The 14,776-nt window shown below is 44.6% G+C and overlaps 1 protein-coding gene across 4 annotated transcripts in view; it reads left to right on the top strand.

The window, feature by feature from the left end:
* The first annotated feature begins 221 nt into the window (after positions 1-221).
* Positions 222-14,776, top strand: part of LOC6588536 (protein doublesex) — a 48,152-nt gene continuing 33,597 nt past the window's right edge. Inside the window, exons 1-3 of one of the 4 annotated variants that reach the window (XM_026984142.1) lie at positions 222-563; positions 629-966; positions 5,980-7,460. In XM_026984142.1, coding sequence (XP_026839943.1) covers positions 6,380-7,460 — 1,081 coding nt within the window. In that variant the 5' untranslated portion in view covers positions 222-563; positions 629-966; positions 5,980-6,379. Of the gene's footprint in view, positions 967-4,712; positions 4,731-5,979; positions 7,461-14,776 lie in introns of those variants that run through there. The other 3 variants (XM_026984141.1, XM_002013110.2, XM_026984143.1) reach the window with 3 other exon arrangements.

Genomic DNA, 14,776 nt, shown 5'->3' with positions numbered 1-14,776 from the left:
CATGTTTATGTTATGTTTATAGATATGATAATTTATTGTAATTGTTAGTTTAATTTTATTTTGTAACTTTCCCACTACGGGTATGGTACACATACGTTTATTTCGAAACCTGGAGGTGATTGAACAGTCGTTCCAGCTGGCTAATCTCACACTCATTTATTGGCGCTGCACCAAAGTGCAAATACCAAAAGCAAAGCAACGACAGTCGGCGGGCCCGTCTCTGTGAACACATGCTAGTCGGCCTGGCTGGTCTGGTCTTGGTGTCGTGCTCAGAGTTTCGTTGGGGCTGCAACCAGTTTGCTGGCATCGATCGTCCTTTGCGCTCGTGCATGCTGCGGCCAGTGTCTGTTCCGTGGTCGTATTCGCAGTCGTAACCCCAACCGATCCAAAACGAACCGAGAAGAACTGAACAGATCCACACCGAAATCGATCTCTTAAGTTGACCCAAGTGAGGTTCTGTGAGTTGGTTCTCGCCTCCACAGACAATCGCGCTCCGTCCGACTCGTGTTTTTTTTTTGCCCTACCTCTGGCTCGCTAGGCCTAAAAGTCTGAAAACGTCTTCGGTATGTTGCAGACCTGAAATGGAGTATTCGCCGCAGAGCGCCACAGCTAACGAATTTTCTCGCAGAAAACTAAGTGCCGTCTACAGTTTGTCTGGCAAAAGATAACAAAAAATTATTATTGCCGGTGGTGGTGTACTGGGGACACCCGAGTCTCTGTCTCGGTGCGGGTGCGGTCCCCGCTGGCGGTTCCACACTCGCTCTCACTCAGATTCCCCCGCTCTGGCTGGCATTTCTTCGTTCTCGCAGCTCGCAGCTCGCAGCTCTCGGAGACAATCTCGCTTGCATAACCAAGAGCAGCACACCTCCGAAGCAGATGCAAATGCAGATAGACATCTAGAACTACTCGCAGAGGTGGACCCGGCTGATACTTCGCGCTGCCAGCGAACTGTTCTCATTGTCTGCGGTAAGTACACAATGAGTTGTGAATGCGCTCGGCTACCACATGAGCCCCTATCGCCCTCTCCCTGCGCCCTGCCCTCGGTGGGCGTTGCAAACTGCCTTGTAATTGCCTGACATAAATGCTCGTGTGTACAAGGCTTAATGGCGATAGCGGCAGGTACTACGAGTATGCTCGCCGATTGCCATCTATAACTGCAGCATTACGTTCGGTTCATACTGCGACGGGGAGTCGGATGGGGATGGCCATTGTCTGTCTGACTACCAAATTGAACAGGAAACGACTGCAACAGGTCATGTTTGGAGCTGCATAGAAGGCATCCATATCCATTCAGTCGATATCATTTCGACGGCGGCTTCGGGGACGATCGGCGGTCCAGGAACCTCGCCGCCTTGTAAGGAGATCTGGAACAAACAAAGTCTGTGTGCTTATAAAAGAAATGCAAATAGAGAAGGAAGCGGGTTTTTTTAGATATAAATTATCTACATTTGTATGTACGAAGGCGAGGGAGAAGTAACAGCATTAGTGAGCTGTGCTCAAGCCGGTTTCCGTCGCTAGTTTAACTTAGGTTTGGATCACGACAATCTTGTCTATGGATAATCTACTTCATCAGTGATTGGTGCATACTATTGTCGATCCAGAAACCACGCAGTGCTCTAGATGTACATACATATGTATGTCCGGAATAGTGTCCGCTCACTTGCCATTTACTACAAAATTATCATATAAATTACAGAACGTACTGAACGTGGCCATTCATAAATGCCAGTGGGCCTGAAGCTCTGGCTCCTATCAGGCTCCTCCGATCCTAACCAGTTTTCGCGAAATGCCCTGACATGGACTAATTAAGCAAACGTTCTTCTTCTTCTTGCCCTCCTGCAATCCAATGCCATCCAGATCAGGATCCTGCTTTAACGCTCCAGTCACCACAATCCCATTGCGGAGCATGCTCCAAGTAAGCGATTTTCCGGCTCTGTAGTGCTGTAGGCTGGGGCGCTTGGGTACTTGTGTGCTTGACGCTTGACGCTTGCCGCTTCCATCCGTTCCATCACATAATTAGCAAATATAGAATTGCCATTCTCCGCAAGATACCGATACCGCGCTCTTTCTGGGGCTGCGCTGCGGACTGCTCTCTGTTCAAATACAAATTAGTCGCGACATGCAAGATAAGCGATCGTGTGCACTTTTCAAAATACTCGAACAGAGAGCCAGAAGTAACAACGTTTTGCCGTGGTCGAAGAAGGCGTCGGTAGAAGGGCGGGGGCCGGCAACAGCACGAACTGTGTGCTCCGTTATCACAAGATCTTGCATTGCATGCTCAATTACCTGTCTCTTTGCAAAAATGTGTAATTAACTCTTTAGGCCCCGAAATTAAGTTATTATTGTTAAAGAAACCAACACTTCGTAGCATTGTTCTTATCGATAGAAGCACTCACATATTGCTTATTACTAGGGGCCTCTGCCTCGCCACTTTCCCTATCTTTCGAGCTGGTGTCTGGTCGGTCTTTCGGTCGTCTATAGGTTTGACGCTAGAGCCACGGAAACTCTGCACTAGATAAGCCAGTTCACTGAGTCACCCTCATGTCACCCAAAGTGCAAATTAGATTAAACTCGATTCGAATTCAAATACACATCTGTTCAAAGAAAGTCCAAGAGAATAGATGGACGAACATTGTATGCGCTTCCCGATTAATCCAAGATAGTTTTGTTTCTACGAATGACCTCATCTCAACAGTTTTCCACCAATTTATCTCAAATTAAGAACATCTTAGATGCTTAGAAATTAACATACATATCTTTATTTCGAAACTGAACTCAAAACAAACTTAAATAAAAAAATAGTGAAATTCATGAATTAATATTGTTGAAATATCAAAAGTATTGTATCGATTGGTATTATATTACTTATTATATTAATATATTATTTATATTATCTATGATTGTGGTCATTAAAGACATATGTATATGTAAATGGCTATGAAATGTGTCTGTACAGATTGTAGTGCCAAACCAAAGACTATACAATGCCTCAGGGATGGCGATTCTATGGCGATTTGATAGAAATTTACCGGACTGAAAAATATTTCAAGATTTTCAAATTCAAATATTGATGGTGAGGCTATTGTTTGATCGCTTTATTCCTTTCTGGATGTTGGCGCGGTCTAAAAAAACCTCTTTGTAAGTATGATTTGTTCTCCAAGTGGGTCAATAGATGTAGCACTGTTTTCAAATAGAGTTGTGTACTTGTATAATGAAGGAAAACCGTTCACAAAAGCCCAGCCGGTATCGGTCCGTGAATAGAGATAGACATGGGCATACAAACTGATGGTTGACCGTTGATGGGGGTCTGTCCAACATTACCCCAATGCACTCTAGCATACTCGTACACAACGCGTTGGAAGCACGAAGCAATAACCAAAACAAATGCTATAAAACATCAAGTGTGCAGAAATACAGAAAAGAGGCGAAAACTCACTGCGATGCAACCCGTTCCAACATCGAAACCAACTCGAACAAGTTGCACGACGACTGCAACAAGCAGCCAACTAACAACTGCAGCGAAAGCGACAGCAACAACAAAGCGACAGCCCCAGCCAATGTGTGTGAGGCTGCCTATGTACAAGGGCTGGGTTTCGTACGTAGTTGTGTGTGAGTGTGCTGTGTGTGAGTGTGTGTATGTGTGCAGCCCCCACATTTCTCCAAATGCACGCAGCGTCAACGCCGCACAGTGGTCCGCAGACAATTGTTTTGCGCCAGGAGTGCTTTTAGGGTTCTTTGAGCAGAAATAGGGGGAAATTAGTAAAAATACTGATTCAGCTTGAGAGCTTTTAGAAATGAATATGCATTTACTCCCCAAACGAAACCCTGTTCACTCATACAACGATTCTTGAAACGGCTCGAAACTTAACAGAGCTTTACCGAAAAACCACGACTTTTGAGTCACTGTGCACAGTCGTCAGCAGCGCTTGTGCTCTCCTCTCCTCTCTCGATGCGATTTTCGGTTCCGTTTCGTTGGCGGTGTGCGTCCGCGTCCACGTCCACGCAAACACAAGCAAACATGGTATTCACACACTCTCTCGCATTGGCACATCACATGCACGGGTACCAACACCAGGGCAGCCGCGCTGCTCGTCGTTTTTGAGTTCTTTGCATCCGCGTCTTGCGCCCCAATGCGAGTTGCCTTGTGCATGCCAAAGATTTCAGATCGGAAAGCAGCAGCAGCAGAAGCTCGGCTCGCGACACGCGCAGCGATTTCAGGAGTTATCCATATCGATACCAGATCTTAGCGACTCTATAAATATTAATTTTTTTGCATTGTGAAGCTCAATTAAAATTAAGAGCCTAATTAGACGGTGTTTGGTGGTTCAGTGGACAGGTTGCTCGCGTTTGCCGGCGGCATTTGCAATTCAAGTGCGATCGCGTGAAAATGCTCGAGTGATTTTTTGTTTGTTGTGTGACAATTACAAACCGATATCTCAGAAGCTACATATATAGCAAGAATTAACAATATAATTGGAGTAAATTGATTGGAATAAGCCATGAGGAGTTCAGCAAAATAAAGCAAAATCAACGATTTATAAACTAAAATCTTTGAAAGTATTTATAAAATTTACAAAAACTAATAGCTACATACATAACAATAAAACAAAAGACCTTCTACATAAATACCGTTACCTAAAAATACAAGCTTAATTATTATTACAAATAATTCAACAATTCGTATAATAATGCACAAATATTTAAATATAACAAAGTTTTCTGCTAAAAAGGTAATAACTGAATTTATTGTTGTTTGACAATTGCAAATTCCATATAAAGATTTGTAAATTTGTAAAAAAAAAAAAATACAAAAATTGTGAATTACTCAGTGTTTACTCAGCATATACAGGCGTACCGGTGCATCGCTTTTCCCACAGATTATCCCTTCAATTATTCTTCATAATATAAAATGAATTACTTGCAAGAACTACGAGCCGTTATTGCGCATACGCCTCGGAAGCCGAGGCGTTTCACCTGCAAAATAAATAGCTGCAAGAAAGGAAATATTATTTTATCTAGCCTTGAATTTGCTTGAAGTATTTTAACATTTTTTTGCGTTGCATTTCCTAATTAAAAAACAAAAAGAAAACAAAATCATTTAATCTTTCCCCAATTTTATAAACAGATATGGAAAAATACAGAGAACAGTAAAATACATTTAACGACTACTAATTAACTGGATTGCCTAGGCTGATCTTTGGCATTTTCACCAAAACTTTACAATTCGTACCAAAAAAAACAAACATTTATTGCTGGAAAAGTTCAAAATGTCAAGAGTAGAGGCAATCATTTAAGCACACTCTCCCTGTACAGATTTTTGCGCATCTGCCAGAGCCCGTCTTCATACATATATAGACTTTGATAGTTGTATATGAGTATATTGCCGCGACAGATCCCTCGCTCGTATCGATACAATGTATCTGCAAGTTCAGCTCCACCCACTAGGCGTTACTTATATCTGAAACAAATCTGAACTGAGTCAACCTATGTAAGGGGGGCGTAACCGATCGAATCGAAATAATTTTGGATGATTTTACCTTCAATTGATGGGCAAACATGCAAGAGCCGGCGGCCAATAGAAACAGAGCTTCACCTGCAGCTCCAGCTCGCATGAAATTTATTTCGGACCGCGGTGCTTGCAAGCTATGAGATAAATTAGCTCGTGCGATAAACAGAAATGCAATTTGTTTGCCAGCACAATCCATGCATGCAAAAATAATAGAAACACAACACACAAAACACAACCCTAACAAATATTTCTAGCTCTTTTGATACTGCAAGTACGAGTATCTGCGTCTCTGGCGATAGGAGGGAGAGCCGATTCCATACCGATACATTACATCATCGCGTCCGGGTACAATTATTGAAAATATAGCCAAATGTTAGCCAGGAAATTGTTTAGTTATTCAAATATCTTAATACTATTTTCTAGAAATTGTTCTGTATAATAACCAGCAAATACGTCACTTGTCTTTTCAGGTGCTTAACAATCTATTCAATCAAGAGTCTACAAATAAGGGATTAATAACCAAGTGAAAAATAACCATAAACAATATATACCAATATATTAAATAAATACTTAAAACATACATTAATCGAATAAATTTGACAAGTCCTTGAGCTATAGCTGAATAATTTCGACGTACACATGTATAACCGCACTAATAATCAATAATATTCTAATAAATTGTGCTGAAAGCTCTCGACGTGCGAGTAAAACTACTTTCCCCTCTTGCAATCCGAAAAATGCTTCCCATAAGAAGCTCCTACAACTAGTCGGGGTAGAAAACTGTCAGAAACACAGCTACGGCTACGGCTACGGCTACAGCTACAGTCCCAACTGGAATTGCCAAGATCAAGGACATTTGAATATTCTGGGATGGTTTCGGAGGAGAACTGGAACAGCGACACCATGTCTGACTCGGATATGATCGACTCGAAGAACGACGTGTGCGGCGGGGCCTCCAGCTCCAGCGGGAGTTCAATCTCCCCGCGCACACCGCCCAACTGTGCCCGCTGTCGAAACCACGGCCTGAAGATTACCCTGAAGGGCCACAAGCGCTACTGCAAGTACCGCTACTGCACGTGCGAGAAGTGCCGGCTGACGGCGGACCGCCAGCGGGTGATGGCCCTCCAGACGGCCCTGCGCCGAGCCCAAGCGCAGGACGAGCAGCGCGCCCTGCACATGCACGAGGTGCCGCCTCCGTCGACGTCAACTACTGCCCTGCTGGGCCACCACCACCACGTCGCTGCCACCGCCCACGTTCACACTCATCACGTCCATCCGCACCACAGCCATGGCCACCACTCGCACTCGCACCATGGCCATGTGCTGCACCAGCACCAGCAGATAGTGGCTTCAGGCGCGGCTGCTCCTTCGCAGCCGCCGCAGTCCCACCTGAGTGGGGGCCACAATGGGGCAGGAGCCACAGGGCCAGCCACCGCCGCCAGCTTGCATGGTCACGCTCATGTGCACCAAGTACACATGGCGGCTGCCGCGGCCGCCACAGTGGCTCATCAGCAGCAGCACCACCAGAGCCACCAGCACCAGCATCATCCACACCACCAGCATCCACAGCACCAGCCACAGCACACGGCGCTCCGATCTCCTCCACCCAACGAGCACGCCGGAAGCATTGGACCAGCTACCAGCAGTTCAGGAGGCGGAGCCAGCTCGAGCAGTGGCGCCGTTGCCACATCAAGCAGCGCTTCAAGCAGTGGCGCAGGTGTTGGTGGAAACGGAAGTGGAAGCGGCAGCGGCGTTGGTGGACGGGCCGGCAGTGGCGGGGTCAGTGTCATTACTAGTGCCGATCCGCACATGTCCACGGTCCCCACACCAGCCCAATCGCTGGAGGGCTCCTGTGATTCATCATCTCCCTCGCCATCGTCCACATCCGGCGCCGCCATTTTGCCGATCTCAGTCTCCGTTAATCGCAAGAATGGCGCCAATGTACCGTTGGGTAAGTGCAAAGCTATCTTCGTAAACTATATATGTACATATATCAGGGATTGAATCAAAAACTTACAATATATCAGAATCCAGTTTTAAGATTACTGAAGTGACTTGACCTTTTCTAAAAGAAAAGTCTTCGTTGCATGCCTGCCCCAATGAGATCCATTTTAACAGAGTGCACAAATGCATATATGATTTAACAAGCGGCTATCCTATTTATTTGTGTATTCTTTTAAGGCTAATTTAAATTAAGACATGGTAGATCCTTTGGCTCAGTACCCTAAAATCCTGCCTGTAAGTAGTAAGGTTACAACTAGGAGTCTTTCATCCGCCGGCAAATAAAATGTTTGCTTTATTGTTCGAAAAGATAAGGTTTATTTTGAAAATGAACCGCGAACATTGACAAACTTTGCGCTTCTGTTGTGGATGTTTTTTTAAAATGAAATGAAATTGTATGGAAATATGGAAAATACTCGTAAAAGTATGCAAAATAAAGGCTGTGTGCTAGCTTCTTCTGATTCTGTATAAGTGTGTTGTTACTGCTAATCTCTAACAAATACAGTCGTGTTCCGTAGAGTCTAACTTTTTCTGTATTCGCTTGGACCTCTATCGAAAACGGTGTGTTATGGCTAGATTGTGGTGCTATTAATCTTCTCTGCAAGTTAGAGCCGGTACTCGAAAACTAAAGAATTATCAAATTACATGACTCACAAAATGTTTACAATCTTATTTCGTTTTATATTTTATAGAAATATTCTGTTCACCGCTTCTTTGCACCGTCAATATTAGGGATAGCCATTTTTCTACTATACCATTGTGGGCTATATATCCTGAAACCATTTTAATGCTGAACTAAGAGCCGTTTAAAAATCCAGCTGACTCGTTAGATATCTCTTTTAGTTTCCCATTTGATTCATTTCTTTCTGAACTAACTTGTAGTACTCACGTACCCACGTACCCACGTACCCCCGTACCCACGTATGTGCTCACTTTTGAGCAAACTCAGACAAATCAATCATCAATCTTGCAACTCGCTCAATTTGTGATCTTGGCAACTAGTATCAAAACATATTTATGGCCCATTTAATAAAGTGCAGAAGGAAAATTGAAAATGAAAAACTCTGAGATGAAATTGCATAGCTTTTTCATTCCGACTTGTCTATGTACAGAGTACGGCGGAGGCAGCCAGTCTGGGAGTCGTGGTATGTCTCGCCTCTAAATGATTCCCACCTAATTATAGGCCACAATATGCCGCCGCCGCTGGGAAGGCATCGAGATCCACCAGATCCACCAACATCGTTGCGGCACGTACGCATTTGGGGCAGAGACGCCTCCGACAGAAGGCCTAATCAAGTTGTTGTTGTTCTGCTGTGCCGTTGAAGAGGCTCGACGGCGACGAGGACGAGCCCAGACTTGACCAAAACAAACGAAGAAACAAGCAAGAAGGCCCTTCTAGGGTGTTCCGACTATAGGATACCCGGTACCCAAAAGAACCCAACCATGGCCATGAATAGGGTGTATCTTTCCCGGGATTTAATGAGTTTCAAATGATAATAAATTTGTTGATCTTTCGTTGATGGAATGCACCTGCAATAGGATTAAGGAAACAAGGATAGACTTCTGATCTCAACGATTGTACGGTATACAATCAAAGGAACGCCAAGGAAAGCAAAACGAGGCACAAGGCGAGGCACAAGGCGAGGCAAGACAAGACGGCACTGCGGCACATGTCACAAATTGCTTACAATGACAGTTGGAGCGAAGTCGGTGACGGGCCGTGAAGAAATCAATTAACATAGATCCAGCGAGCTGTCAACAGTTGTCACCTGAGGGCGACGCTGCCGGTCACAGTCCTTACACGCATTTATACTCCGATTAGACTATTCGCGCATACACCTCTGTCCCCCTCTGATCGGATCGCTTTGATCGGAGAACTAGCCTCAAGCTTAGGGAGGATCTCCTGGATACGGCACTCTGCCTCCTTTGTGTTTTGTATATCGATGCGGATGCAATTGGGTTGATATTTTTCTAGAATTTAAGGAATGCATTTCTCATTTCTTAATATGAGAATTACTAGTAGCATTCTAATCACGGCTGTGTCCATGAAAGTCTTCCTATATTCATCGAATAAGTCGCGACTCACGAGAGTCCAAGTCCAAGTCCAAGTCCAAGCCCATTCATGCATCGGTCGGCTGACCACGTTCGAAGCTCCCCTCCCTAATTGCACTTGAGCACGAGCAACATCGCATACAAATGCAGCATAAAGCAGCATAATCTTTGGACAATGACAAGAAGACCTGTCAAGGCAATCCAACATAACCATTCATCAAAGAGCTAAGCAGGCATGAAAGATTTTCACAGTTGCACTTTCCAGTCACCGATGATTTCTTAATGCATATTATCCATCCTGTGGCTATGGCAGCCAGACATGGGATACGATCCGACGATCCGACGATCCGACGATCCGACGTTACGGAGATCGTTTAGCATGAGTGCAGAGACAATGCGAGTGTCTGTCAACTGCGGGCAGTTCGTCAATCAATTGGACACCACTACTCCTCTGGCCGCTTGGGACGATCTCCTCCTCCCTGCTGCTCCAGCACCGCCTCCACAAGCAACGCCACGGACAGTATACAGTATTCAGTAGCTGGATTCGGCAGCGCCTATCTTCCGTCTGTGTTAGGTTGCGGCCTCGATGTCTGGAAACGTGTAAACTTATTCGTAATCTCCATCGTCTGCACGGAGTTGACTAACCCGTCTTGGGCCCCAAACTGGAACCCAAATCGAGTTTTCCATGCTGGCAACTTTGTAGCCTTCTTTCTCAGTCACAAGTGAACAAGTCCGACGGCTCATTAGCTCAGCCTTCTGCAGCCTTCTGCCCACACTGGCGCTGCCAGCTCCAGCATTAGTCATCATGCCTCCAGACGTGAGGTTATTGTTCTGGCAGATCTCTAAAAGTTGTCTATAGTGCAGTCGGTGTAGGGTATAATTTGTTCATTTATTTTGATGAGAGTAATATTAAGTATAGCTATCATGCTTCCATCTTTGATCCATAACTTAGAACACTCTTGCTCCGTTTTAATAATTATCCCGAAAAAACTTAAACTTCGATCGGAGTCGGCTTCGGCATCGGCTTCGGAAGAGAGTGTTCGGTAAGTCAAGGGTCGCAAGTCTTGGCCGGCAATCGATAGAGCTCGACTTAAGTTAATTAATTTAATGCGCCTGCGTTTATTTCGGGCTCTTAAGACGGGCAGCGCTCTTGGCCATATCCCGGGACCCGTGTCTGGCTGTATAGAACATTTACTAGCAGGGCCGACGATTCGCGATTCTCGCATTTCGCGCGAAAACCCCAAGGAACAAAAACAAAAACAAAAAAACTAAAACTTTGGTGCGCTCGTAAAAAAAAGTTGTAAAATGTATTTTTGGTACTACATATGTATATATTGTTGTTCCATACATTTTGCCCGATTTTGTTTTCGATTTCAGTTTCAAACGGCTTCCACCACTCGCAGAGCGTAGTTTTCATTATTTGTTTTTTTATTATTTCCCATACTCACACTCATATTTGAGAAATGTGCTCGTGAGCAGCTCTTGGCAGCTCTTGGCAGCCCTTGGCAGCTTTGACAGGTCATTTGGGTGTATAATTTACGAGATTTCCAGTTAATATGTTGGCATTACTTTTAATACTCCTCGTCGGACTCCGCGCGCCGCGGACTTTATGGACGCCCGAAGTCGGGATTATACATACATATGTATAGCATATATGCACATATTTATGCTCCAAATGGTTACTTAATTATAAGGCCAGAAGCAATCCAATCCGGGAACTGACCCCAGAACAATTCGCTTAACATGAACAATAAAAATATGTATGTTTTTCTCCTTTTTGCAATTAAAGTTCTTTTACGAGCAGAGAATTAGTCTAGACGGGGCTCATCTCGGCTCGGCTCGGCTCGGCTCGGATCGCCAATGCCAATTGGCGATAGCTCCTCTCCAGAGCGGCTTGAGTGCTCCCGAAACAGCTGCCAGATGATACAATTATGAGTGGAATGGAATCGGGAGTGGAGAGAGTGCATCGTGTCCCATCCCGTGTGGTATTATGAGTATTTACAACCTGCCAAACCATTTGCATGCAAATGCTGGCATAATCAGCCCTCTTATCCAGAAGGTCCCAATTACAGGTCCCTATCGCCTGATCCGCCCTATCTTTAAGCCACGCCGAAGAGCTGTGGCTCTGGTTCTGGCTGTGGCTCTGTCCTAAGCCTCGCTTAATTCAATCGGAAGTGTGAGCGCCTGCTCCCAATGCGGGCCCCTATAATTTGTACACCGTCCATCAGAAGGGCAGTAGTTTGTATTTTCGGGGCCGTGAAAACACCAGAAAGATGCATTATGCAACCAATCCACATGTGTGAAACCGCAATGGCTTTTTAAGTGAGCAAAATTATAGGGAATGGAATCCAGAATCCAGTAGAGTCAGGCGGCAGGGAGATTTGAGCTGAGAACGTGCTTTTTTAAAGGAGTGCTCGACAGATAGTTTTTAATGCACTTAATGGACTTTTTTCATGTTGGCCAGACGTTAAAGGTGCTGAGAGAATAGAAAAAAATAGCTTAAGACTCCATTAAAAACATATCCTTAAGAGCGAAAACTGACCCACCCTTTTTATTAATTCTAATCGGTCAGGTGCTTAAAAATAATAACCATAAAAGTATCCCCTATAGCCGACTTTCTCGCCACTCAATTTATTAAATATTTATGAAGCTGCCGACACATTTTCTCAAAATATAGTTATGGTAATGGACCCACGACCCACCCCTTTAGAGGCTATTATCAGCTTGAATTTGGGTTCTAGGCGTTGCGGAAGAGCGAACTCAAGACGCTAATAAATACTACACGACTCCTCAGCAGAAACTATCCCGCTGTCCCCTGCATTTGTATTTATTCTTATCATTTAAGTGCTTAAAAATAATAACCAAGAAAGGCGTGCCCTGCGGCTGGATTTCTTGCCACTCAATTTATTAAATTTATTAAATATTTATGAAGTTTGCCAACACATTTGCTCATACAAACTTGTTGCTTGCAAATTGTAATGTTGCATGCAATGCACGGCTGAAGAAGGCCTTGATAGACCTCCCAAATGATTTGCGAACTGAACTGAAATGTTTTTCCTTTTCACCTTTCTTCCCCATCGTCGTCTCCCTCCTCCGAGAGCAGCTCCAGTTGCCACCAGCCTCAGCCTCAGCCTCAGTTCTGTTTACATTTTCACAGACACGCAATTTATGATCCGGCCTGGGGCAGGCATTGTCCAGTGCATCGCAAGTTGCAACTCCCCTGAGGCAGATTAATACGTCCACGGCGTACAAACGGAACTGGAATTTTGGGCTGGGGTAGAGTCAGAGGCAGAGGCAGGGGCAGGGGCAGAGCCAAGCAGTCGCATATTTATGGCTGGCATCTGCCACAAGGTGCTAAGAACTTACTTTATAACCTTAGTGTGTGATTGCCGTTGCCGTTGCCGTTGCCGCAAACGAAAATGATTTATCGTATCTACTCGTGTGCCCGCGCGGATGTGTGTTAGCAGTTATCATATAAATATGCACGTATACTAAGCCCGGAGACTTGGCCTGGAGCTGAGGATCGATTGGCAGTGTCTCAGCCAGAATGGAGAAACATTAAAAGCGCGAAGGAAGGCGGTTCCATTAAGAGAGAACAATTAATCAATTTATCAAATTTTCGTTTAAAATTCGCTTAGCCGAAATGCAGGTGCGGGACCTGAACTGAATTTTAAGAGAATTGTAAAATATGTTTTTGAACTAATCAAACATAGAAAATAAAAATAGATTCAAACCGACAGAGTCTGGCTTCCGGTGTACGAATATTTTTATAAATATTCATAGAAACGGTTAATGTTTCTCTAAGAACAGAAAATATTGAAAAATGTTTCGAAGCGCAATATCCAGTATCCAACATCCAAAGGCATTTCAAAGCGAAACAATAACAAAATAAAACTCATTTAAGACAAGTTCAATGCTCTCTACCTCTCTCGCTCTATCTTTGTATGTCTATCTCGCTCGTCCCACAATTATGCTTTGCATTCAGTTTTGAATTTCAACAATTAAACATGCAGCCACAAAACTGTCGACAATAATTTCCAGAAGTAATGAGCCTGCTCCGAAGTCTGTCTCTGTCTCAGTCTCAGTCTCAGTCTCAGTTTCTGTCTCGGCCTGCCCCCGGTATCCCGGCCAGATGCTGTGTCTGGCACACAGCACGCAGTGTGACGGCCCCTATGGCTAACTGTTAGGAGCAGAAATAGTTACATCGATCAGCTGTTTATAGGCCGCATGCGAAACCGGTTTCAAAGTGCTCGAGTTCCATGTCGCATCCGATAAGGTAAGCTTTTTAAGCGAAATGTCAACGGCAACAGATCCCATGGTAGCAGAGGTAGTCCCCACTCCGAGCCACTCCGATACGGCGATACGGCGATACAGGTTGCGATGCTCGTGTGTGGGGCAGTCGGCGATTCGTTCAATTAATTTACACATTGCCAATTGGCTGTAAATAGTGGGAGACGTCATCAAAATATGCAAATTATTAAATTAGATTTTCTATATACTCGATTTTGGTGCAACATTTTTGCATGCCGCACACCATTTTTCTATACCGGAAACTCCGAATGGGGAAATTCATGCTGTTCATTAATTTGGAATTACTGCGCTAGCATATTATATACATATGTACATTTGTGTATCATGTGTATCAGCATATATTACGAGACATCAAGGTACATGAAAGCGCAAACTGGCCGCAGCCAAGCCCATTCATAAATATGCATTGTTCTCAGATACTTTGCACATAACAGAGCCAGTTTAGCACGCAACTACCTCGTAGAAGTCCCATGAATGAGTGAGAGAGAGGGAGAGGAATACGTTTCTACGTCCATGGGGCGACCGTCCTGGGTGCTGAAGCTCGCCAAGTACCAAATCAAAGCAATGCATTTCCATTGCAATGGCAGGTTGTTTCATTTATGACATAATTATAGTAAACACTCCAATGTTTGGTCATCGGAGACGGGCATCGTGCTTGCTTTTATTTCAAACTCCTTCTGCCTGCATCTGACCCGGCTCAAGGCTGGTCTAACCGGTATCGTGGTATCGCGGTATCGCGGTATCGCGGTATCGCGGTATCGCGGTGTTGGCGGTCGGACATTGATGCTGATTGATCTAAAGCTCAGTTACTGACCTGGCTGAAGGCGCTCTCCGAAGCGATCGCAACGACTTCATTCCGCCTTAAACACGGTCTTTAATGTCCAGAATATTCTATGATTGATA

Source organism: Drosophila persimilis, unplaced genomic scaffold, assembly GCF_003286085.1.
Source record: "Drosophila persimilis strain 14011-0111.01,24,50 unplaced genomic scaffold, DperRS2 tig00000000-arrow-pilon, whole genome shotgun sequence".
Lineage (NCBI taxonomy): Eukaryota > Metazoa > Arthropoda > Insecta > Diptera > Drosophilidae > Drosophila > Drosophila persimilis.
This window is presented reverse-complemented; position numbering and strand designations above follow the sequence as displayed.